Consider the following 24,380-nt stretch of genomic DNA (forward strand, 5'->3'; position numbering starts at 1 on the left):
CCTCTCTTTAGGCCATGACCAACATATGGCAGCTTGACCAGGGCTGTAGCACCTACAACATTGACTTGTATGCCCTCCTAGAACCCACAGACTTTCTTTCATGAAAGAAGCTGTTCAGATCCAAAGCCACTCTGAGAATTCTGAGCATTATGGAACAATGGAAGCAGCTTCAGAATTTCCCCCACAGATGGAGGAGGCCATTGTCTGGGTTCTTGCCCCTGTTACCTTTGGAGAGGTGGCTCAGCTGAGCCTGCAGGTTTTGCTTTTCTATCAGGAGGATTCTGATCTCATTGCCCAGCTCAGACATGGACTCTGGATTCGGCATGTGAATGCTAGAGGAGAAGCCTGTTACAGGAATGAAGGACTGGACAGCTCAGGCGAGTTATGTACGTGCAGCATCTGTATTGACTTAATGATAGGCTCATTCCTGATCCCCAGTGGTTCCAACCCACCACAGCCAAAGTCCACCCAACCCCACTTTTTATTTTCAAAGGGTATTTCTCAGGTAGATCTAGGGAATTCTGGAAACAAAATATACCTAGATTTTTAGGCAGGCATTGGAGGAAGCTTCTCATACTATCCTTGAGGATGAGATGGAGAGAGGTGGGGCAGATGAGAGTACAGGTATGTGGCTTCCAAATGGATGGAATGACTGGACCAAAGCAGAGAGATATATATCAACTTGGAAGGAAGTCTCTAGGAGAGTGTTTGAGGGATCTGCTCTTGGCTCTGGGGCATTCATTAATTTTCTATATGACCTGGATTGCCATTGAAGTAATAAATAGTGTGTTTACCTCATTTGCAGAAGGCTCCAAGGTAAGAGGGATAGGGAACATGTTGAATGACAGAGTCGTGATAGAATTCAAGGGAAGAGCACCTATTTTGTGCTGGGCACAAACTTAAGAGTTTTACATATATTATCTCCTTTGTGTTGAGGTCTAGGATGGAGTCCGGTTGACAAGTTCAGAATAGACCTTCGGGAAAACTGTTCTTTGTGACTGCGCTCATTATCATCTAGAATGGCTCTCCATGCCCCCGGATATTGATGTCTCCATGAGACAAACAAGAGAACTATAGAATACAAGGGATATGTAAAATAGATGATCTTTAGGCTAACAGTCTTTAAAGACAATAAGACTGACCAAATCACTAGGACAGGAGATGAGTAGAATGTCATGTAGGTTTGCAGTTTCTGTCTATATATACCCTGACCTTCAGATTAATAAATGGAGTTGCCCTATCTTCTTCCACCTGCCTGTGTCTTTCTTCTTCGCCACATCACTAAGCCAAGTGGGGATGCAGGCCATCCATCACACCTTTGATCTTCAGTACAATCATAGGAAGCAGGTGCTGATTTTAAAAGACTGGAAGGGTAATTCAAATCTAATCCAATGAAATTTAATAAAGATGAATGAAAAGTCTTGCTTTTAGATGTAAAAAATCTATAGGAGGGAGGAGTTATGACCCAACAAGTTAATATGGAAAAGAGCTGAGGGAATTTTGGAGAGTTACAAGCTTAGTGTGAATCAATGGTATGATATGATAGCTACAATAAGCCAAAGTGATTTTTTAACTCCTCAGCTAGATTATATGACTATTCAAAAAAAGATGAGTTTAATAACACATATAGAGAAAAAAAATAGATGGAGAGGATGTCATGATCTTGCCCATATTGAAGTAGATAAGTAGATAGTTGCTTATACTATGATTTGTCATGAATAGGCAGTCCACTGAGTTGATTCTTTTCCTCCAAATGTTTTGGACAGGCACTGCAAATGGACAATAAACTGGCCTGTGATTGAATGTGAGGAAAACACAACACTGGTTCATGTTGTTTTCCTTTTTTCCTGGGGGAGACAGTCAGGGTTAAGTGACTTGCCCAGAGTTACACAAATAAAAAGTTTCTGAGGCCAGATTTGAATTCAGATTCTCCTGACTCCAGGGCCAGTGCTTTATTTACTGCACTATCTAGTTGTGCCTGGGTTCACATTTGAGAAGCTTTACAGAGCTTACAAAGATGCTCAGCTGTGTATCTCAGGAGGCACTCAAGCTCTGATTTGCTGACTTCCATGGTGCCCCAACTGTGTGTGTTAGTAGGGAGTGGGGGAGGAGGGATGAATAGAATTTATACACACTTATTGAACAAATTAGGCTGAGATTTCAGGCAGTATGGAAAGCCTATGAGTCTCCCTTATTAAGAAACAAAAGAGAGGATTCTGGCAAGATGGCAAAATTGGTTGGGAAATTCCAAGTTCTCCATATGTGTTCCACAAACAAGACAAATAGTGCCTCAGAGTGTACACAGAGTGGCCAAAATAGACACAGGTAGAACAGTGTTCCTCCTGGGACAATTGGAGAAGATGCAAAGAAAGATCCCTGGTTGTTCTGAAGAGTGAAATATAAAAACCTCCAGGCTATCTCCTATAAAACAACAAAGAACAAGCCCTGGAAGCAGTTGGGCTGGGAGTTAGCCTCAGTCTCAGACACAGGAATTTTCATCTCCTAGACAAAGTGGAGAGTTGGATTGGGGGTGAGGGCAAGGAGACATTAAGGAGGCTTCTGCTGACAAGGGATACCATATTCAGCTGTGCTGGTGAGATGCAGTCTTGGGCAAGAAGGAACCAGTATACACCAGGTGAGTACAGAAGCAGTGGGATAGTGACACTGGTGCCTGTGGATACTTACAGGAGAGCTGAGCCCTTGATATTCATTCCAGGTCAGTGTGGAGAAATGAAGGTTATAGCCACTGCAAGGTGATCAGGGAGCAAGAGCATTTCCAGAATAGTGTGCCTGGGGGTCCTACCTGTGGTTTGGATGGGGAAAGGAGTGCAGAGATTGGGCTCTGGACAAAGTTCACAAAATTACATTAAGAAGCATCTGAGGCCAGAGGCAATATCCACCAAACCCTAGTATTAGAGGAGATTATAATAACAAGCTGCTAATTTATTTTTAAATGAGTAGGCAGGGGCAGAGCCAAGATGGTGTGGTAGAAGGATGGACCTGCTTGTAGCTCTGCCCACAACACCAATAAAATATGTGTAAAAATGACTCTAAACAAATTCTAGAGCCACTGAAACCACAAAACAACACATTAAAAGAGATCTCCAGGCCAAGACAGCCTGGAAGACTGAGAAGAAAGGTCTATAACACCAGGCCCAGAGTGGCGCACAGCCCAGACTTGCAAGAGTGGTGCCAGCAGGGAGAGGACTGGAACAGGCTTCAGGGCACAGAATTCCGATGTAGCAGATGCAGTTCCCCAATTCTTCAAACCACAAATGCCAGAGACAACTTCAAAGGTCAGTGAGAGAACTCTTTCACCTGAGTAAGAAGGGAGAAGGGTCCTGCCCTATCCCCATCCCCAGGCAGCTGCAGCATCCATTTTAGGAGCCCTCAGCCTAAAGCTCCTGGGGGGATCAAGCAGCTGATCTGAATCTCAGCCCTGGGTGGCAACCCTAGGTTGAGAAGGAGCACTGGTGTGATAGAGCTGGAGGCAGTTGTGGAGAGGGAACCCTACTCGCAGATCCTGGGCCAAAAAGCTTGTGATTGTTCCCAGACCTGAGAGCAGGCCAAGAAAGGAGTAAACTCCTCTCCCTTGATTGTGCCACCTTGGAAGAACTGAGAACTTACAGGTCCCTAGAGCATACCCTCCATTTGACAAAGCCCTCAAAAGTCAAGTAACTGACTGAGGAAATTCTCACAAAAGGGAAAAAAAAAATAAGACTATAGAAGGTCACTTTCTTGGTGAACAGGTATTTTCCTCCATCCTTTTGAATGAGGAAGAATAAAGCATACCATTAAAGGAAGACATCAAAGTCAAGGCTTCTTCATCCAAAACCTCCAAAATAAAATTGCAATCGTCTCAGGACATGGAAGAGCTCAAAAGACATTTTGAAAATCAAGTAAGAGAAGTAGAGGAAAAATTGGGAAGAGAAATGAGAACAATGCAAGAAAATCATGAAAAGTGAGTCAACACCTTGCTAAAAGAAATCTAAAAAAATGTTCAAGAAAATAACAGCTTTGAAAATAGATTAACCCAAATGGCAAAAGAGGTCCAAAAAGCCAATGAGGAAAAAGCACTTTAAAAAGCAAAATTAGCCAAATGGAAAAGGAGGTACAAAAGACCACTAAAGAAAATATTTTTTTTAAAAATTAGAAGTGAACAGATGGAAGCTAATGACTTTATGAGAAATCAAGAAATTGCAAAACAAAACAAAAAGATTGAAAAAAATTGAAGACAATGCAAAATATCTCATTGCAAAAAGAACTGACCTGGAAAATTGATCCAGGAGAATTAATTTAAAATTTATGGGGCTACATGAAAGCCATGATGAAAAAAGATTCCAGACATCATCTTGCATGAAATTATCAAGGAAACCTGCCCTGGTATTCTGGAACCAGAGGGTAAAATGAATATTGAAAGCATCCATGTATCACCTCCTGAAAGACATCTGAAAAGAAAAACTTCTAGGAATATTGTAGCAAGAGTCCAGAGTTCCAAGGTCAAGGAGAAAATATTGCAAGCAGCCAGAAAGAAAAAGTTTGAATATTGTGTAAATACAATCAGGAAAACATAAGATCTAGTAGCTTCTACATTAAGGGATCAAGGGACTTGGAATATGATATTCCTGAAGTTAAAGGAACTAGGATTAAAACCAAGAATCACCTACCCAGAAAAACTTAGTATAATACTTCAAGGGAAAAAATGACTATTTAATGAAATAGTGGACTTTCAAGCATTCTAGATGAAAAGACCAGAGCTGAATAGAAAACTTGACTTTCAAATACAAGAATGAAGAGAAGAATGAAAAGGTAAACAGGAAATGGAACTTACTAAAGTTGAACTGTTTATATTCCTACATGGAAAGATAATATTTGTAACTCTTGAGATTTTTCTCAGTATTTGGGAAGTTGGAGGGATTATATCCATATAGACAGGGTAGAAGATGAGTTGAATAGAAAGGGATAATATCTAAAAAAATAAAATTAAGGGATGAAAGACAAATATATTGGGAGGATAAAGAGAGAAATGAAATGGAGCAAATAATCTCTCATAAAAGAGGAAAGAAAAAGTTTTTTTCGATGGAAGGGAAAAGGGGGGAGGTGAGAGGGAAAAAGTGAAACTCTCATCACATTTGGCTTAAGGAGGGAATAACATGCACAGTGGGCTGTGAGAGGATAATAGAAGGGAGGGCAAATGAGAGGAGGGAGTAGTTAGAAGTAGACACTTTTGGGGAAAGACTGGACAAAAGAGAGAATAGAATAAAGGGGGAGCAGGATAGGGTAGAGGGAAATAAAGTATTTCACAACATGACTATTATGGAAGTCTTTTACATATGTACACATGTAAAGCCCATATTGAATTGCTTGCCTTCACAGGGGGGATGTGTGGGGAGAGAGGAAGAGAGAGAAGCTGGAAGTCAAAAATTTAAGAATGAATGTTGAGAATTGTTATTGCATGCAACTGAGAAATAAGAAATACAGGTAATGGGGTACAAAAATCTATCTTGCCCTACAAGAAAAGAAAGAAGATGGTGATAAAGGAAGGGAGTGGTATGATAGAAGAGAGGGCAGATAGGGGAAGGGGTAATCAGAATGTATGGTATCTTGGAGAGCAGGGGGGAGAGATGAGGAGAATATTTGGAACTTATAATCTTGTGGAAATGAATGTTGAAAACTAAAAATAATAAATGAAATTTTAAAAAATGATTAGGCAAAGGAGAAAGATTCCAACCATAGACACTTACTACGGGAACAGAGAATACCATGGTTCATCCTCAGAGTAGTTTACTGAAGCAAAGACTAATGTCAAATGACTAATTACACAAAAATTGTTCAAAGAATAATTTTTAAAAGACTTCAAAAATCAAATCATAGAGGTTGGAGTAAAACTAAAAAAATTAGAACAATCCAAGAAAATTAGATTATGGACAAAGGTCAACCAACTGGAAAAGGAGATCCAGAATCTTGAGGAAGAAAACAACTACTTAAACATGAGAATTGGGCAAGGAGAAACCAGCAAAGTTACAAGAGACCAAGAAATAATAAAACAAAATATAAAGAATGAAAAAAACAAAGAGAATGTGAAACATCTCATAAAAAAAATACAACTGATCTGAAGAATAGATCAAGAAGAGAAAACATAAGAATAATCAGATTACCTTAAAGTTATGATTAAGAAAAAGATTTTTGATAAAATAATCAAAGAAATAATTAAAGAAAATTATTAGTGCTTCAGCATTAGATCAAGAAGGAAAATATAAATATAAAAAGTTCACTGGTCACCACATAAAACAAACCCAAGGAGAAAAACTTACAGAAACATCATAGTGAAATTCAGAAATCTCCAAGTTTAAGGAGAAAATATTTTGTGCAACAAGAAAAAAAAATACAATTCAAATATGATAGAGCCACAATTAGAATTATACAAGACCTAGTAGCAGCTACACTAAAAGACTTCATGTCTTGCAATACTATCTATCAAAAAGCAAAAGAATGGGGGTTGTGGCTAAAAATATCATACACAACAAAGGTAAATACAACTGAATAAATAAGTAAAAATAAATAAATTTTTAAAAAGATATTCAATGAATTGACAGACTTTCAGAATTTTGGTGCAAAAAGGCCAGAACTTGGTAGAAAATTTGATACACAAGATCTAAGAGGTATACAAGGTAAACATTAAAGAATAAATTACAAGTGACTCAATAAGGACAGACTGTTTACTTCTTACACATGGAAATATAAACGTCTGAAATTGTTATTAGTGATCGGGTAGTTCAAAAGATAGATTAGGGTAAAGCTGAGAATGATGTAATTCTAAAAAGCCCAGTGATATGAGAAAAGGTAAAAAGTAATTATCTCATACAAATGAGATGGTAGAAGAAGAATTGATACAGAGGAATTAGATGGGGGGACAGAGCTGGTAGTTCTAGAACCCTGCTCTCCTTGGGAATAGGATAAAGAGGGAACAATAAGATGTATCCAGAAGGGTATATTCAGAAAGAAATAAGAGAATAAATGTATGCTCAGTACGAAGAGCACAAGGGAGGGATTCTTAGAAAGAACCCTACTCATATCAGATCTGAGTTAAAGAGACAACAATATATACATTTGGAAGGGTTTAAAAGTCTTCTAAATACATAAAGAAATATGAGGGAGAGAGAATAGGTGGGTATAGAAAAGTGAGCAGATGAGTAGAAATGGGATAAAGAGAGAGCAATAGATATATTTGGAAGGATATAAATATCTTCCAAATTCAGACAGAAAAAGAAGGGAAGGGAATGCAGTCAGGGGAGAGAATAAGGTAGGGATTTGTGAAGGAGGGTGGATTAAGGAACAGGAGAGTAAAGTAGCAGGTAGAAGTAAAGCAGAGGAGTGAGGAGGGATAGGAATAAGGACAGTGACGAAAATAAACAAGTAACTATAGTCTAGGATGTGAATGTGGTGAATTTACTCTTAAAATGGAAACAGCAGATTAAAAATTTGAATTCAACAATATGTTGCTTTCAAGAAAGCCTATAAAAATGAGAGATTCACACATACATAAAATAAAAGTCATCCGCAGATTTTATTAAATAAAAATAGAAAGTAGAGGTAGTAATCATGATCTCAGGTAAAGTTAAAGCTAAAATAGATTTCATTAAAAGAGAAAAACACAGAAACTATACTACATGTCATCCATATTAATCAATATTGTTTTAAACTATTGAAAATAACCAGGCAGTATAAAGTTGGAATATTGTTTTGGTGTAGGAAATGATGAGCTAGTGGATTTAGAAAAGTATAGAAAACTTGGACTTATGAAAGAAGATGCTATCCACCTTTAGAGAAACAGAGGACAAGTAGAAATAAACATAGTATGTAACTTACCTATATGTGCATGAATATATATGTATATATGTGTATGATTATAGATATCTATGGATATATGTACATGTATATGTAGGTGTGTATATAAATATGTGTATGTGTGTATGTATATGTATATCTGTGTGTGTATATCTATATATATAGATATACACACACACACATATAGACACATATGTACATATAAAATCTCCACACTCAATTGTGCCTTCCAGGGGATGGGGTGAGGAAGGAGGAAAAAAAATATAGTAAAAAGTACACAGTAGACAACAAAAGAAAACCTACAAGGATGTAAAGAATATACGGATAGCTATGAAAATAATGTATCATATTTATTACATATGTTTTCTTGAAATGGAAATTTCTACTGTATAAATGGCAATGTTTTTTTGTTTTCTTATTTTGTCTTCAAATTTTAAATAAATTTTAAGCCCATTAAAAAAAATAAAAAGAAAGAAGTTAAAAACAACACAAAAAACCATACTTCTTACATTTGCTGATTCACACCTCTGATAAGGAAGAAAATTTGTCATTCAATAATTTAAGAAAAGGCTTAAAATGCTAATGCCCTTGAAAGAGAAGATAAGATTAACGTGTTCTCCTGATGGCTAATCCTTTCCCAGAGCATGCTGGAGAAGAGAGGAGTGATCAAGGGGTCAGCAGCACTGGAAGGAAGGCGGGAACTCAATCCCTTCACTTCTTCATCTCACTGCTTCTATTACTGAAATAAGAATTGTCATTCTAAATCCCCACCCAGCTCCCTGAAAATGCAAGGTAACAGAGCCCTTGACAAAGGAGAGAAAAGTGATCCCTCTTATTACCCATCCCCTTCTCCCAATTCTGAAATTTCAAAATCATGACATTTACATGAGAGTTTAGATTGTGGCTGGCACATTGCAGAGTTGGAGGACAAGCCCCCCAAAGCAGTTTGCTTCTGAATTCTAATCGTTTCCCAAAGGCCACTGTTACTGAGGGGTCCTGAGGTGACTGACCTGCAGAGTTCTGCAGATATCCACAGAGGATGGGGCTGGGAAGTATAGTGGGGGGTGTGCAGGCAGTGAGGAGAACTGACTTCAGCAGGGTTGCTAGGCAATGGGGCTGGCATGGCAGGAGTGGTAGGACTCATACCTGGACAGAAAAAGACATTTGTAAGAAAGAAATAAGATAAATAAAAGGAGGAAGATTGGGGAGGGGGTCAGTATGGCTGGATGTAATTTTGGAAACATATGGAGACTGAAGTGGCATATGTACAGGATTATGTGATCTTTGCACCAGGTGACATTCATACAAAATATCAGCCAGGTGGGGGTTCACACCCCCTTCTCCACATCCCACCTCTTCCCATAGCAGAGAATTAGAAAATGGCTTTGTCTAGGGTGCTGCTGGCAATTGCAACTTTCACCTCAGGGACAAAAGTTAGCACAGTAAGAGGTGGGGAGAAGGTGGGGAGAGGGCTCCCACCATACATGCTTAGGACAAGAGCTCTGGGACTTCATATTTCATTAACAAACCATGGAACCACAGAGCAGATCCTGGCATTGCAGCCATCTGACTAATCTTTCAAATTTCCACTTTGGTACAGTGGGAGGAGGAGAGAAAACATGATATGTCATCTGGGCAATGATGACATCGATGATCTGTGCTTTACTTATTTTGTCTTGATGAGGCACTCAACCTCTAAATATGGGATCCTTTCCCCTCAGAGGCCATGGTGAGCAGTGAGCCTGAGTTAAGTGTTTCTCATGGGGAGTACAATGGGCCACTATTTAAAGCAGACATCATCCAGCTCCTGGGAAAGAATGAGCACTGGGAAGTTCTTGGACTAGATGACACGTAAGCTTCTCTCTCATCAAACTTCTGTGCAATGTGGGCCCTTCCACTGGACCCTCTGTCATCTCTGATTAAGCTTGTGTCCCTTGGCAGAAAAGCCTGGGTGGGGAGGCTGGACCTCAGGGAAAATTCAGCTGATTCTGCTTCCTTCCAGGCAGTAAGAAAGTCAATAAATATTTATTAAGCACTTACTGTGTACTGGGCACATAACTATGGGCAAAGCTTTTGTGACTGCCTGGAAATCTGAGAGATGTTTTTGTTTCTGCCCTTCATTCAGTCAGGGTACTTAGATAGATCAATGTGTTTGGTCCTCATTGACCAGTCCATCCCACTTTTACAATCCCTTCTTTTCCCCAATTCAGACAATACCCAGTCAGTGTTCTTTAGAGTCTCTGGGATTAGGGGTGAGAAGGTCTAAGGCAAAGGAACAAACCAAAGGCAGTGAATATACTTTTCAACTACAGTCCTGGAAACATGTGTATGTTAGTAAGCAAAATTGCAATGCTCATATATCCCACACTCCCCTTTCCAGAAAGCTCAAAGCACATACAAATACACATGTTCTGTAAGGACTCATACTCATGCAGGTAACCTCTGTGCACATTGTATATCAACTTTTCAGTGACCATCAAAGCTGCCATGCAAACCACAATATAGCTTAAGCATATGATTCCTGGAGTGGAGAAAGTGCTGCACTAAGCAACAGTCATTCTGATGGAAGAATGCATCCAAAGACAAAATGGAGTTCATGTGTCTGCCTCCGAGGCTCTGGGATAATCTGGTGCTAATGTTTCAACTCAAAGAAGTTACAAAGTGGGTGGCTCAAAGAGCCCATGCCAGACCCTCTTCATTGAAGGGCTGTATCAGGGAGGCCCCCTTGTCATTTTTCCATCTTTTGCTTTGAGTCAGGGTGAAGCTAACCAGAAACAAAAAGGAAAAGAGAAAGGAAGAGAGGAGGGGAAACAAAAGGACCTGATGACTTCTATCCTCCCAGATCTCAGATTCTATGATTCTGCAGAAATTGGCAAAGTCTATGCCATTTGGGTACAGGAACAGTGGATTTTCTAGCGGCCTTGCCTCTAGAGCCTCTGCTTCTAAACTGGTATTTCGCACCTTTCTCTAATCCTTTAGAAAGAGGAGAAATTACATCTCTAGTATCTCTAGAAGGGACGTCCAGAAATTGTTTCATTCTGCCCTCCCATTCTGGGCAGAATTTTATTCGTAGGTAACTGAGGCTAGGCAAATGAACGATTCTCCTGTTTGGAAAGAGATTTCATAATCTCTGTGTCCTCTTGGAAATAGGTCTCTGCTCAGTTAAGTTTCAAACTACCAGGCTGTGCTGGCTAGCTTGGACTATTTGAGTCCTTCATGTTCCACTGAACTGAGCTCCATCTACCAATGTCCCCAAACTGACTATTGTAGAGAGTTAACTATGTAGCCTCATCCTGAGAACATATTTGAAAAACATCAGGGGAGTGAATCCAGGTGTGGTTGACTCTACACACTTCCAGTTTGGCATACTCCTCCTCTCAGGGTCAATAATTGGTAGATTCTAGGCAAAAGGAATTCTCTGACACTGACCAGATCCCTTCACTCAGTGACTAGCCCAGCATGCCCATTCAGGTTTGTTCCAGGGGGTATTTTCAAGTCCATTTAGTTTCTTCCTAGCCAGAAACATTCATCGGTCTGCTGGATTAAACAATCCACAGGGTGAAAAAGGTTTGGGTTTTTGAAAACCTTATTTTGCCTATAGCTGATCCTATGAAATTGACCTTTTAAAGAGGAGTAGTAGAGCCAACATAGGAAGCAAGGACTTCTCCTGCAAGATAGAGAGCCAGCAATCTGGGGAGGGTGTGTATGGGACAAGATGAAGTAAACAACCATCCTGGAAGATGGAATACAGAGTCCTCCTCCCATAAATCCCAGAGCATGTTCTTCTGGTCTCTGGAGATCTGACACTTACCTTGTCACTGGCAGTCCAAACCAGACAAGATATATCACCTTCTACAAAAGGGAAAGAGGAAGAATTTGCCTTCTACCTTCTTGGTCTGGTGACTGCTGTTTTGCAAGGCTGTTCTCAGGACGAGACCAAATGCTACTAAGTAGCATTTTGCAGTTAGGGAGGACAATATAGTGTATGGAAGAGACCACTTCTCCCCTGCCATTGTCTAGGGTCTCATCTAAAGATTCCACAGCACAAACCATGTCAGAGGGAAGGGAAGTCCTCCCTTGCATTAAAGACTATTACTTTAGATATTCTTGAAATTATATTTATATAGAGCTATGATAATTGGACAATGTCTAAAGCTTCAGGAATAAATGCTTTTCACACCATACACACACACATACACACACACACACACACACACACACACACACACACACACACATTCCCTCAGCCAACTGAAGTTGAATGAATGTATGTACCAAGCAAGCAGGCCTTTGCTGCCCCCAATTTACTATTGCTTCAAACGTTGCAAATATATCTTTTTTTTTTTTTAATTTTAGGCCCCACGGTTTACTGAAAGCCATGCAAGTCACATGCTACAGAGAGGGAACAAATCCACTGGAAGTCTCTCATTTTCTCCCAGTTGCTTCCGTAGCATCTGCAACTCCTGTTGAGTCTCTGCCAAGAAGAGTACCAATGTCCCACAGCAGTCAAGGAAGGAGGAGCAGCAGGGCGAGGGGGACCAAAAGGCAGAAATGTGGAGGGGGTTGAGGAAAGTGGAGGCTGGCGAATGCCACTTGACTTGGGTTGGAGTTAAAATAAAGGCCTAGAAACAAACATAAAAGATGAGGATGGGGGGGGGGAATCATTAAAGGGAGAATGTGAGAGTGAATAGACACAGACAGAAGGAGAGAGCAGGAGAGAGAGAAGCGGGAAGAGGAGACAGAAAGAGAGAGAGAGACGAATTTCAGATAGTTGTACAATGAGGCTTGGTGTTTACTGAAAAGGCAAAAATTGACTTCTTACCTCCTTGAGAGTCCATTACCTTCTTGGTATTACTCTTCTTATTCCCCAAAGAAGAGTCTTTTGAAATGTAATCTGTGTTAGATGAAATTAAGGATCTGGCTTGATAAAAGCCAGATGCCATCTCCCTACCATCTATCTGAAGCAGTGGGCTAGCTCTCCAGAGTCTGATCGTAGGAAGGTATTTGCTAAATTCCAAGATGCAGAGGCAGTGAGTGCAAAAAGGAGTGGATTTGGTGTCAGAGGAAAGGGATATGTATTCGTCTGAGAGCTGCTGTTTACTACCAATGTAATCCCAAGCAAGTCATTTGGATCTGGTTGTCAGTATCCTCAGCTATAAAATGAGGCCAGTTTAACAAGCTAGATGATCTAAGGCCTTTTCCATCTTTAAATGCTGTGATCCTAAATGTCCTGAGTCCCCTAAACTGCAGGCTGATAACCTGATGTCCTGGTATTTGTCATTTTCATGTCATCCAAAATGTCAATGTTATTCTGACCAAGGAGTCATTCAAAGGCTAAAATTGAAGTCTTTGTTGTTCTAATTTTGCTTCTGCTTTATCTTTGTATGTCCCATAGCACCAAACAGTGACTTGAACACAGTAAAGGGGGGTGGGGGATTCAATAAATGTTTGATTTAAATTATCTGATCCTAAAGAAATCACCCAGATGGCCAGAAACCTGCTTGCATCAGGGTACTGACACCCCAGAGCTGGGTTTTCTCCTAATCTCCTACAAACATAGCCACTGAAGCCCTCTTGTTTAAGGAGAACACATGGGACTTCCTTTTCCTTCAAATGAAAGCCAGACAATTCCTGAGAAAGATTAGGCTTATTTCCTCAAAAACTGTATCCAAATTCTGGGAGAACTGCAGGAATCACATCCCATTGTGGAAATAAAAAAAAAAAAAAAAACTCAAATTTGCATAGTCCTTAACATTTCTAAAGTACTTCATGCCCAACATTTATCATCGTCATTTTACATGTGGGGAAATTAAGATACCCAAAAGGTTATGTAATCTCACCAAGATCATACAACCAGTGTCAGAGCAAGGACTGGAACTCAGATCTGACTCCAAGGACATGCTTCTTTTCAGACACCACAGCTGCTTTCTAAGATGAAGAAAAGCTTCATGATGCTAATTACAAATATTGAGAAGTCCATCAAAGTTTTCTTTTTTTCCTGGTATCTGGAAGTCTTTGGTTGAACATCGGGCTTTCTCCAGGGTGAGGGTAGGAGGTAACCTGGGGTGGTGTGGCCTCCAGGATGCAGGTTCCCCACCCCTCATCCAGTGATTCAAATCCAAGTTTCAGTGATGTCTTAGTAAAATAACTATTTTCAACCCTCTGTCCTCAAGGTCCCATGAAAAAATGAAATAAGAATACTCATTTAAAGAAAACAGTTTAACAATGAGGTACATACATCACTACTACAACCCCAGAGAGAAATGGGTAAATATAAGTCAGGACCTCTTATAAAAATTAACCATTACAGAGATGTCCCTGTATAACATTAAGACCTTCAAATCTAAACCAATAGATGTCACACATATTCTGCAAAATTAACACAGTATTCTAATACAGTCACAGAATTGTGCCTATCATTTGAAGTTTTACACAAAAAACCTTTAATCCAAGTAAACCTTTAAACATTGAACTGTTTATTGAAGCCAAATGGAAGAAAGCAGATTTGAACAGGTAGAGTTCAATTGAGTTCTGAGGCAAGGGTAGATTTTTGATGTTCTGCTTTCCCCCTTCAGAAGGCTGTGGTCCAACACATGCCCATGGGCATCAACTTGGCTGGTATCCTTGGGGGGTTTCTGAGAAGATATCATGGTTGTGGGGATGCTGCCAGGTTTCTTCTTAGTCCCATGAGATGCAGTGGCAGAGGATGGTTTAGATGAAGCAGCTGCATTTTTATTTGAATGATGAGTGGAGTCCACAAACCCATGAGTGAAAGAGAAGGTTTTGTGTTATACAAATCAGTGCAATTCTGACTGTTTTTCCCAGGAATTTTCGGGGTCAGAGTGTCACCCATAGTGAACACAACAAACCAACACTATAGATCACCTTATTCATATCCACATTTCCTTGGAAAGAGAATCTATATTTGGAAATAACCCCAGGGAAATCCCTTAATCCCTGTTTGTCTCAATTTCCTCAATTATAAAATAGAGAAAATAACACCACCTATCTCACAGAGTTGTTGTGAGGGCAAAAGGGGATGACACTTGAAAAAGTGTTTAGTGCAGTGGCTGGCACACAGTAGGTGCTATATAAATGCTTATTCCCTTTCCTTGCCCCATCCTCGCGTTACCAACACCTGCAGGGTTTCCCTTCCCTGCACCTGTCCTCACTCTTCCTCTTGTCCCATGATGCTTGCAGCAGCAGTATCCAGATTGCTCAACGCACAAACACCACAGACAGCTTCAAAGGTCAGTGGGAAATCTTCACCCAAGAGAAGGGAAGGAAATCTGGACCACCAACTGCAACCACTGCAGCAACAGGGTCCATTTTTGGAGCCCTCCCCCTAAAGTCCCTGGGGGAACTCAGCTATTGATCTGAATCTCAGCTTGAGCACAGCCCTGAGGTGAGGAGGAGCACTGGAAGTGGTTGTGGAAAAGGAGTTTTGCTTGCAGATTCTGGACAGAAATGCTTTTGGTTGCTCCCAGTCCAGTGCACAGACCAGGAGAGGAATAAACTTCTCTCCACTGATTGTGCAACCTTGGAGGAACTGAAAACTTACAGGTGCCCAGAGTATACCTTCCCCTTGACAAAGGACTCAAAAGTCAAGTAATTGGCTGGGAAAATGCCCCAAAAAGGAAAAAAAACAAGACAGTAGAAGGTTACTTTTTTGGTGAAAAGGTATTTTCTTCCATGCTTTTGGATGAGGAAGAACAATGCATAATGTCAGAGGAAGTCAAGGCTTCTGCATTCAAAACCTCCAAAATAAATACGCAATGGTCTCAGGTCATGGAAGAAGTCAAAAAGAATTTTGAAAATCAAGTAAGAGAGGTGGAGGAAAAATTGGGAAGAGAAATGAGAGCAATGTAAGAAAATCATGAAAAGTGAGTCAACAGCTTGCTAAAGGAGAGATCAAAAAATGCTGCAAAAAAAACCCCTTCAAAAATAAGCTAACAATTGACAAAAGAGGGCCAAGAAGCCAATGAGGGGAAGAATGCTTTAAAAAGCAGAATGAGCCAACTGGAAAAACAGGTTCAATAACTCACTGAAGAAAATAGTTCTTTAAAAATTAGAATGGAGCAGATGGAAACTAATGACTTTATGAGAAATTAAGAAATTACAAAACAAAATCAAAAGAATGATAAATACAAGATAATGTGAAATATCTCATTGGAAAAAATAACTGACCTGGAAAATAGATCCAGGGGAGACAATTTTAAAATTATGGGACTACCTGAAAGCCATGATCAAAGAAAGAACCTAGATATGATATTTCACAAAATTTTCAAGGAAAATTGCCCTAAGATTCGAGATCCAGAGGGTAAAATAAATACTGAAAGGATCCACAGATCACCTCCTGAAAGAGATCTGAAAAGAGAAACTCCTGGGAATACTGTAGCCAAATTCCAGGGTTACCAGGTCAAGGAGAAAGTATTGCAAGCATCTAGAAAGGAAAAATTCAAGTATTGTGGAAATACAAGCAGGGTAACATAAGATCTAGGAGTTTCTACATTAAGAGATCAAAGGGTTTGAAATACGATATTCCAGAAGTCAAAGCAACTAGGATTAAAACCAAGAATCACATAACCAAAAAAACTGACTATAAAACTTCAGGGGAAAAAATGGCCATTCAATAAAATAGAGAACTTTCAAACATTCTTGATGAAAAGACCAGAATGGAATAGAAAATTTGACTTTCAAACAAAAGAATCAAGAGAAGCATGAAAAGGTCAGCATGAAAGAGAAATCATAAAGTACCTTCTAAAGTTGAATTGTTTACATTCCTACATGGAAAGATAATATTTGTAATTCTTGAGACTTTTCTCAGTATTTGGGTAGTTGGAGAGTTTATACACACACAAAGACACACACACACACGCACACATATATGTATGGACAGTGAGCACAATGTGTGATGAATAAGGAGGAATGATATCTAAAAAGTAAAACCAAGGGGTGAGAGAAGAAGGGAAGAGAAAGGGAGAAATGGAATGGGGAAAATTATCTGTCATAAAAGAGGCAAGAAAAGTTTTTAAAGGGAGGAGAAAAGAGAAGAGGTGAGAAAGGAAAAGTGAAGCTTACTTTCTTCACATTTGGCTTAAGGAGGGAATAACATGCTCATTCAATTTGGTATTAAAATCTATCTTACACTACAGGAAAGTAGGGGAGAAGGGGACAAGTAGAGTGAGACAGATGATAGAAGAGAGGGCAAATGGGCAGAGGGAGTAATAAGAAGCAAACACTTTTGGGGAGAGACAAGGTCAAAAGAGAGAATAGCATAAATGACGGGCAGGATAGGATGGAGGGAAATAGAGTTAGTCTTGCACAACATGACTATTATGGAAGTCTTTTGCAAAACTACACATATATAGCCTATATTGAATTGCTTGACATCTCAGTAGGGATGAGTGGGGACAGAGGAAGGGAGAGAAGTTGGACCTCAAAGTTTTAGGAACAAATATTGGGAATTATTTTTGCACACAACTGGGAAATAAGAAATACAGGTAATGGGGTATAGAAATCTATCTTGCCCTAGAAGAAAGAGAGAAGATGGGGACAAGGGAAGGGAGAGGTGTGATAGAAAGGAGGGCTTAGGGAGGGAAGTGGCAATCAGAATGCAAGGTGCTATGGGGTGAGAGGAGGGGAGAGATGGGGAGAAAATTTGGAACTCAAAATTTTGTGGAAATGAATGTTGAAAACTAAAAATATATAAACGTCTTTAAAAAATGAATGCAAACTAGATCGAGTAGCTTCAAATCACTGAACCATCTGTAAAATAGGGTAAAAAACATACCTACCTAATTGCCAGAAATATGAGGACAGAATTAACATAAAAGGGTTTGTAAAACACCTACAAAGTATTTTCAACTCTTCAGAAAAGCTAAGATATCTTACTAACATCTAAGGTAATGCACAATTCATCAGTCTGATGACTTTTAACTTAGGACTTACAAAATAAGGCTTGGTATTGCTCTAGCTGAGTGGCCTGGATTTTGACTGTAGCTTCAGACATGAGCAGTTTCTCCTGGAGATCTTGGCAGCCTTGTTCATACAGTTCCCCTTGGGAGCGGAGATAGTGAGTTGACTCCTGCAGACTAGCTTGTTCTAGTAACACATTGCTACTGAGCAGCCCTTGGCTGTTCACCTGAAAGAGCCAGAAAGGGAGCGTTAGTCAACTAACAGATTCGACAGAGGAATGGGTTTTTGGCCTAGAAAAAAGAAGAGACTGAGCAGATGCCTAATCACCATCTTCAAGGATTGGACCATTAATTGGTAATGAGAAAGAATGATAACACATGGCAGATGTAGTCTTAAGGTAAAGTAAAAGCTTCTAAATAATGAGATCTGTATAAAAATGGAGAAGGCTGCCTTGGATGTTAGTGTGCTCCCCGAAATGAATTTTCAAATACAGACTGGATAACTACTCATTATTGTAGCTAAGTAGTGCAGTAGACAGAGCACTACATCTGAAGTGAAAATCCACACTTACACATCTATTATCTGTGTGACTCAGGACAAGTCACTTCACTTCTCTTTGCCTCAGGTTCCTTATCTGTAAAGTGAGGATAATAATAATAGCACCTTCTTCCCAGAGTTGTTATGATGATAAAATGAGGTAGTAATTATAAAAATCTTAGCAAATCTGGACAACATACTAATAAGCAGTGATATCTCCTTGCTGACAAAGGTCCATATGGTGAAAGCTATGGTTTTTCCAGTAGTAATATATGGCTGTGAGACTCGGACTATTAAGGAAAGCTGAAAGCTACAGAATTGATACTTTTGGACTGTGGTACTGGAGAAGATTTTTGAGAGTTCCTTAGATGGGAAGGAGTTCAAATCAGTTAAAAAGTAAAGAAATTAATTCAGGCTATCACTGGAACATCAAATACTGAAGCTTTGACTACCTACTGAGAAGATGGGGCTCATTGGAAAAGACCCTGATGTTGGGAAAGATTGAAGGCAGAAGGAAAAATGAATGGCATATGATGAGATGGCTAGTGCCATGGAAACACTGACCATTAAATTGCACAGACTTTGGAGGATAAGAGGGCATAGAAATGCATCTTTTTGTGGTATGGTCCATGGCGACAGGAAAAGTCAGATATGACTGAGTGACTGAATAAACCTAGCACAGTGCCTGACCCATAGAAGGTACTATATAAATGTTGATCATCATTATTCTTATCATCCTAAAGTGAGCTTAGGAACTACTGATCCATCATTCCTACCCATTCCTACCTCACCTAACTCCACAGAGTTAAATCCTAGCATAGGGAGAGATTGTATAAACACTTATGCAAAAAAAAATTGCCAACATTTACTTTTTTCCACAAAATTAGAAAAACATCAATGAAAACACTAAACTCTAAGAGCTCCATAGTTGGAGCAAGGAACAGTCAGGAGACCTGCAAATGAGGGTAGTGGGCAGAGTGCTAATATGTAATCTGAGCTATTACCTAGACTGATTCCAGTTGGGTATTATACCTGTTACAGTTTACCTGCCTAGAGGTGCCACTCAACAACTTCTTAATGCTAAAAGGAGATGGTATGTATGTTTTAACAGGTAATTGAATTCTCCATCACTAAAAATATTTAAGTAGACAAGTGTCAGAATTGCTAATAAAGGGGAATAGAATCACAGACTTTTAGAGTTGGGAGATCAACAACCATTTTGTTCCACTCATATAGAAAATGGTTCCCCACTCTAACATACCCAACAAAGCAGTCCTCTGATTACTTCTGGAACACATCCCCACATGCACCACAAAGATCCAGGAACCCAACAACACTGTTCCACTTTTGGACAATTCTAATTAGAAACATTCCTGAGCCTAAATTTGCCTCTTTCCTAGTTCTGGCTCCTGGGTCTTTCTGTTGAGTTCAAGCAGAAAAGAACCTAATCTCCATTGCACACAATAAAGCCCTCAAAACATAAAGAAAGCTCTCACGACCTCCTTGGCTCCTCCTCTTCTCCACACTAAATAGGTTTTTTGTTTGTTCATCTTTCAATCGTGTCTGACTTTTTGTGATCTCATTTGGGATTTTCTTAGCAAATATATTGAAGAGTTTTGCACATTTGCTTCTCTAGCTCATTGCACAGATAAGCAAACTGAGGTAAACAGGGTTAAGTGACTTGCTTCATCAGGTTCACATGGCTAGTAAGTGTCTGAGGTTGGATTTGGACTCAGGAAGATGACCCCAGGGACAGTGCTCTGTCCTTTGCTACTATATGTCATATGTAAGAAAAAATCATTAAGAGTAAGTATGTATCATAGATTAGATAAGGACTGAGGTAAAAGAACTCTAAGGTCCCTTGTAACTCTGAGATTCTCTGATTAATACCCCTGGGACACCCCTATCTTGATTTGAAAGTCAGACTTAGGGCAAGCCAGAGGATTGCATCACTATTGCTTCCCAGGACAATTAGTGAGGAGTAGGAGGGTGGTTCCCAGAAAAGATTCCCAGAAAAGGAATGATGATTAACTACTACACTTCAAGGTTTGGAGGCTCTAGGAGATCCTACCTTCTACATCCCACTTTCCCTGGCTTCCCCAACAAGTTAAGGGTAGATAGAATGACTCCACATTAGGTTTCTCTCCTGGAAGCCTATACTTACCTGCTGGTCTTCCTTGCGTTTTAAGTCAAGGATAGATACAAGGTCAATGATCTGGGGTCTGGAATACAGCCCTTTGCACATTCTGTCTTGAAGTTGCTCTGCTAGAGCCGAGGGATCCCTAGGAGTCCAAATGACTTCCGTCTTCAGACGGTCAATCTCCTTGGTCAGGCTGATAATAAGCTGCGCATTCAACTTCTTGCGCCCTTCTTTGCTGTTCAGGACCAGTTGTTGTCTCAGAAGGCTGATCATGGTATTGGCATTCTGGAGCTTCCTGTGAGCGTTTTTGACCTCAGCACACTGACTATCTTCCTTCAAAACCCCTCTGGCCTCCTCCACCAGCCAGTTTTCCTCCTTCTCCTTGTCTTCCTTCATTTTTCGGGCTTCAGACATTGCTTCTGCCATCTGCTCCTTCAGCTCCACATTCTCCAAGTACACACTCAGCAAGGTGTTCCTACAGGATGCACACACAGACACAGGGCACCAGGCTCAGGACCTCAACAACATCTCTAATGTTCTCCTTAATGAACTGAATTATGTTATTACAGGCAATTAAAGATTTAAACGTTTTGTTCTAGAAGTGGTGGAAAATGACTTTCCCATTTCATGGAAGAGAAAAACAAGGCTCAAAGAGGTGCACTAACAGGGAATGGCAGAGCTAGGACTAATCTATCAAGTCTTCTGACTCTTGGTTCAGGTTTTTTTTCCCACAATCAGCAAGATTCGATCCCAGTTGTTGAGGAGCCAAGATCATCTGAGTTCTCAGAAATAAATCTCTAATTTCTTGTGTGAGACAAAAGGCAAGAATATTCTTGCTTGTGAAACATTAATTTCCATGAGTTTTAGGGCATTTTTTTACTCATATACATGTAGTGTTTTCGCAGTAGATGGTGACTGAGATGAGGGAGAACAAGTCACAATAATATTCACAGGGCATTCAAAAGTAACTAAGTTGTTTCTAATACATTATTGTTCTTTCTCTTCTACCCAATTCTTTACCAAGGTAATGATGAAGAGCAAAATGATTTGAACTTTGCATTTTCTACTATTTCTACTATCTCTCTCTCTCTCCCTCTCTCCCTCTCTCTCTCTCTCCCTCTCTCTCTCTCTCTGTCTCTCTGTCTCTCGTAGACAGACACTGGAGGAGAGGGAGACAGACAACCGCAGAGACAGAGACAGATAGACAGACAGAAAGAGAGGGAGAGACGATAGGGAGTGGACCTCTGATTTCATTGGTATAAGGAACTTCCCAGAGAGGAAATTTTCCCCAGCAATATAGGTTGTCACCTCTTCTAGATCTTATAGTCTTAGAGAGTTTCCTAAAGTCCTGAGGTTGACTCGGGTCACACACCCAGTATATGTCAGTGGCTGCTTAAACCCAGGTCATCTTGGCTTCAAGGGGAGCTCTCTATCAAATATACATTTCATTCAACCTTTTAATAGCATCAGTGTGAAAACAACCTCTCAGTTCTGATCACCCACTTTTTTGCAACTTACAGTTTTATGAGAGTGGTCTAGACCACATAGAAGCCAAGTGACTTTGCCAGAGTTATACAGTCAGGACATGTAAGAAAGAGCTGGAACTCAAATCCAGCTCTATCCAGCTCTTTCCATTACACACCATGGTATATGTATCAGTATCATATTATACAAGTAGATTTATGGCTCAATGAATAGAGCATTGGATTTGGAATCAGGAAAACCAGGGCTCAAAGACCTTTTCAGGCACTTACTACTTATATGATCCTGGGCAAGTCACTTAGCTCTTCTGTGCTTCAGTTTGCTCCTCTGTAAAATGTGAGGGCTGGACTGGAGGACCTCTGGGATCCCTTCCACCTCTAAGTTTCTGAATCTAGGACTCCAATTCCACTACTCCATTCACAATGACATCCCAATTTCTATTCCATAACTAGGATTCTATCCCAACTGTAGATAATAATACTAACCTTTGTCTGCCACTGCTTTTTCAACTATATAATGGCCCAGCATTGTTGTGAGGATCAAATGAGATAATATTCATTAAGCACTTTTCATAGTGCCTGGCTCTTAGTAGGTGCTTATGAAATGTTTGTTCCCTCCCTCCTAGAATCTAGGTCTCTCAAGTGCCAAGATCAGTGCTCTTCCTGCATGTAGCCCAGTGCCTCTCCCAACTGGGGCAGAACAAGTCTCTTGAGTATCATAGTTCTAGCCTGGAAGAATTTCTCTTTTCCAGATGCCTATTTCTGACCTGATATGGGAAACAGAGGAGAATCCTGCTTCCTCAAGCTGGGCTTTCAGATCCTTCAGTTCCCCTTCAGCTTTTCTCTTCTGTTCCAGGAGCTGATGGATCTCTGCCTTCCGGCAGATTATTTTCTCCTCAAGGCCACAGTTCTTGTCTCCTTGTGATGGGTAAGTAGGAGTTAGATTAGAATGCTGGGTATTCTGACTCCCCATGCTTTTCTCTAAAGCTTCTTTGACATACTGAAAAGAAACCAAGGTTTAAACTAGTTAGATCACCCAGGATGAGAGTATCCACAAACTAAGAGGTTAACAATGAAAACCCCCTAGCAGAAAGAAGTCAGACCCCGTGAATTTTTCTTTCTTTCCAAAGTGCTTTGCTGGCCCATAGAAATGACAGCACATAAGGTCAGTGAATGGACCTTGCAGGGCAGGGGATGTACATACCAGAGAAGAAAGAAGAGACACCGCCATTGGACAGGCCACTTTAGGATGACTGCTGACAGGACAGGTCACTTTAGGACATCTGCTGACAGAGTTGATTTGGTTTTTGTTTTAAAGGGGAGAGACTGGTTCTCTCTCCTTTATACCTTAAATAGGTTGAGGTATAAGGATACTCTTGATATGATTCTCTTGTTCCTACTGCTTGAAAGTCCACCTGCAGTAGCTGCCAGAGAAGACAAGGAAGAGCAACAGTACTGCTAGTAAATCATCAGTACACAAGGTAACCCATGAGCTGTCCTAGCAGAAATGACAACAAGCTCCTTGGCGATAGAATAAAAGGCAGAGGAATGAACTGAAGTCACAGAGTCGTAGAATCAGAATGTGTAACTGAACGGAACCACAGCAACCCCCTTAACTTCTGCCTGGTGACTGGAGTTAAACTGTCTATGGCAGACAGGAGTCCTCATCTTAAAATATCTGGGACAGACACGTGGTTGTGCCCCAGGCCTAGAATTCACTCTTTTCTCATCTCCATACCTTAGAGTCTCCAATTTTATTCCAATTTATTCAAAGTTCAGCTCATGGGCTGTTTACCAAAGGAATTCCTCCCTTATTTCCCCAGCTGCTAGGGCCTCCCCTACTCCAAACATCTTGTAGTTATTTTATGCATTTCTGTCCATATGTGTGTGTGTACATATACACACACATACATATATGTGTATATGTGTGTGTATCTATATTATAGATATCTGTATAAGGACATGTATGTATATATATGGATATCTATATCACACTCATATACATATACATACATACATATGTATGTATAAATACGTGTGTGTGTGTGTGTGTGTGTGTGTGTGTGTACACATACCGAGATATCCTTGAAATAAAGTAAGTCCTTTGAGGAGACCCTCCTCTTAGGATTTCCTGGGCCTGTTACAATATGAGGCACATTCATTCATTGATTTCAACTCTACTTTTTGTTGCTCAGTCATTTTCAGGCGTGTCCACCTCTTCATGACTCCATTTAGGGTTTTTTTTGATAATGATACTGGATTGTTTTTCCATTTTCTTCTCAAGCTCATTTTTCAGATGAGGAAACTGAAGCAAACAGGATTTAGTGACTTTCCCAAGGTCACACAGCTAGTAAACTCATTTTAAAGATGAGAAAATGAGGAAAACCCAAGTTAAGCTACTTGTCTGGGGTCACACCTCTTCTCAGTGTCTGAGGCCAGGTTGAACTAAGGAAAGG

The 24,380-nt window shown here is 40.1% G+C and overlaps 1 protein-coding gene and 1 long non-coding RNA gene across 3 annotated transcripts; one reads left to right on the forward strand and one right to left on the reverse strand.

The window, feature by feature from the left end:
- Window positions 1-223: 223 nt before the first annotated feature.
- LOC140527553 (uncharacterized) lies at window positions 224-12,470 on the forward strand. The gene is made up of 4 exons (XR_011974840.1): window positions 224-386; window positions 8,490-8,640; window positions 9,570-9,699; window positions 12,205-12,470. It is a non-coding gene; the product is annotated as an uncharacterized lncRNA (long non-coding RNA).
- LOC140527552 (myomegalin-like) lies at window positions 12,266-23,505 on the reverse strand. Of its 2 annotated transcripts, none has more exons than XM_072644573.1 (5): window positions 23,129-23,505; window positions 22,692-22,924; window positions 20,468-20,918; window positions 17,800-17,992; window positions 12,266-12,470 (listed from the first exon to the last, which is right to left on the reverse strand). In XM_072644573.1, exons 1-5 carry the CDS (start codon window positions 23,153-23,155, stop codon window positions 12,355-12,357), a joined length of 1,020 nt encoding a protein of 339 aa, XP_072500674.1. In that variant the 5' UTR covers window positions 23,156-23,505; the 3' UTR covers window positions 12,266-12,354. The 2 variants fall into 2 exon arrangements, with proteins under 2 accessions (XP_072500674.1, XP_072500673.1); XM_072644572.1 differs by lacking the exon at window positions 12,266-12,470 and adding an exon at window positions 14,304-14,572.
- Between the last annotated feature and the right edge of the window lie 875 nt (window positions 23,506-24,380).

The sequence above is a fragment of the Notamacropus eugenii genome, chromosome 2 (assembly GCF_028372415.1).
Source record: "Notamacropus eugenii isolate mMacEug1 chromosome 2, mMacEug1.pri_v2, whole genome shotgun sequence".
In the NCBI taxonomy this organism is placed as follows: domain Eukaryota; kingdom Metazoa; phylum Chordata; class Mammalia; order Diprotodontia; family Macropodidae; genus Notamacropus; species Notamacropus eugenii.

Bases quoted from the DNA above. Each gene is read 5' to 3' on its own strand.
- LOC140527552 (XM_072644572.1), bottom strand. From the start codon at position 23,155: ATGGCGGTGTCTCTTCTTTCTTCTCTG. The intron at 22,925-23,128 runs GTATGTACATCC...GTTTCTTTTCAG, and splicing joins TGTCTCTTCTTTCTTCTCTG to TATGTCAAAGAAGCTTTAGA. The intron at 20,919-22,691 runs GTCAGAAATAGG...TGCATCCTGTAG, and splicing joins TCCTCTGTTTCCCATATCAG to GAACACCTTGCTGAGTGTGT.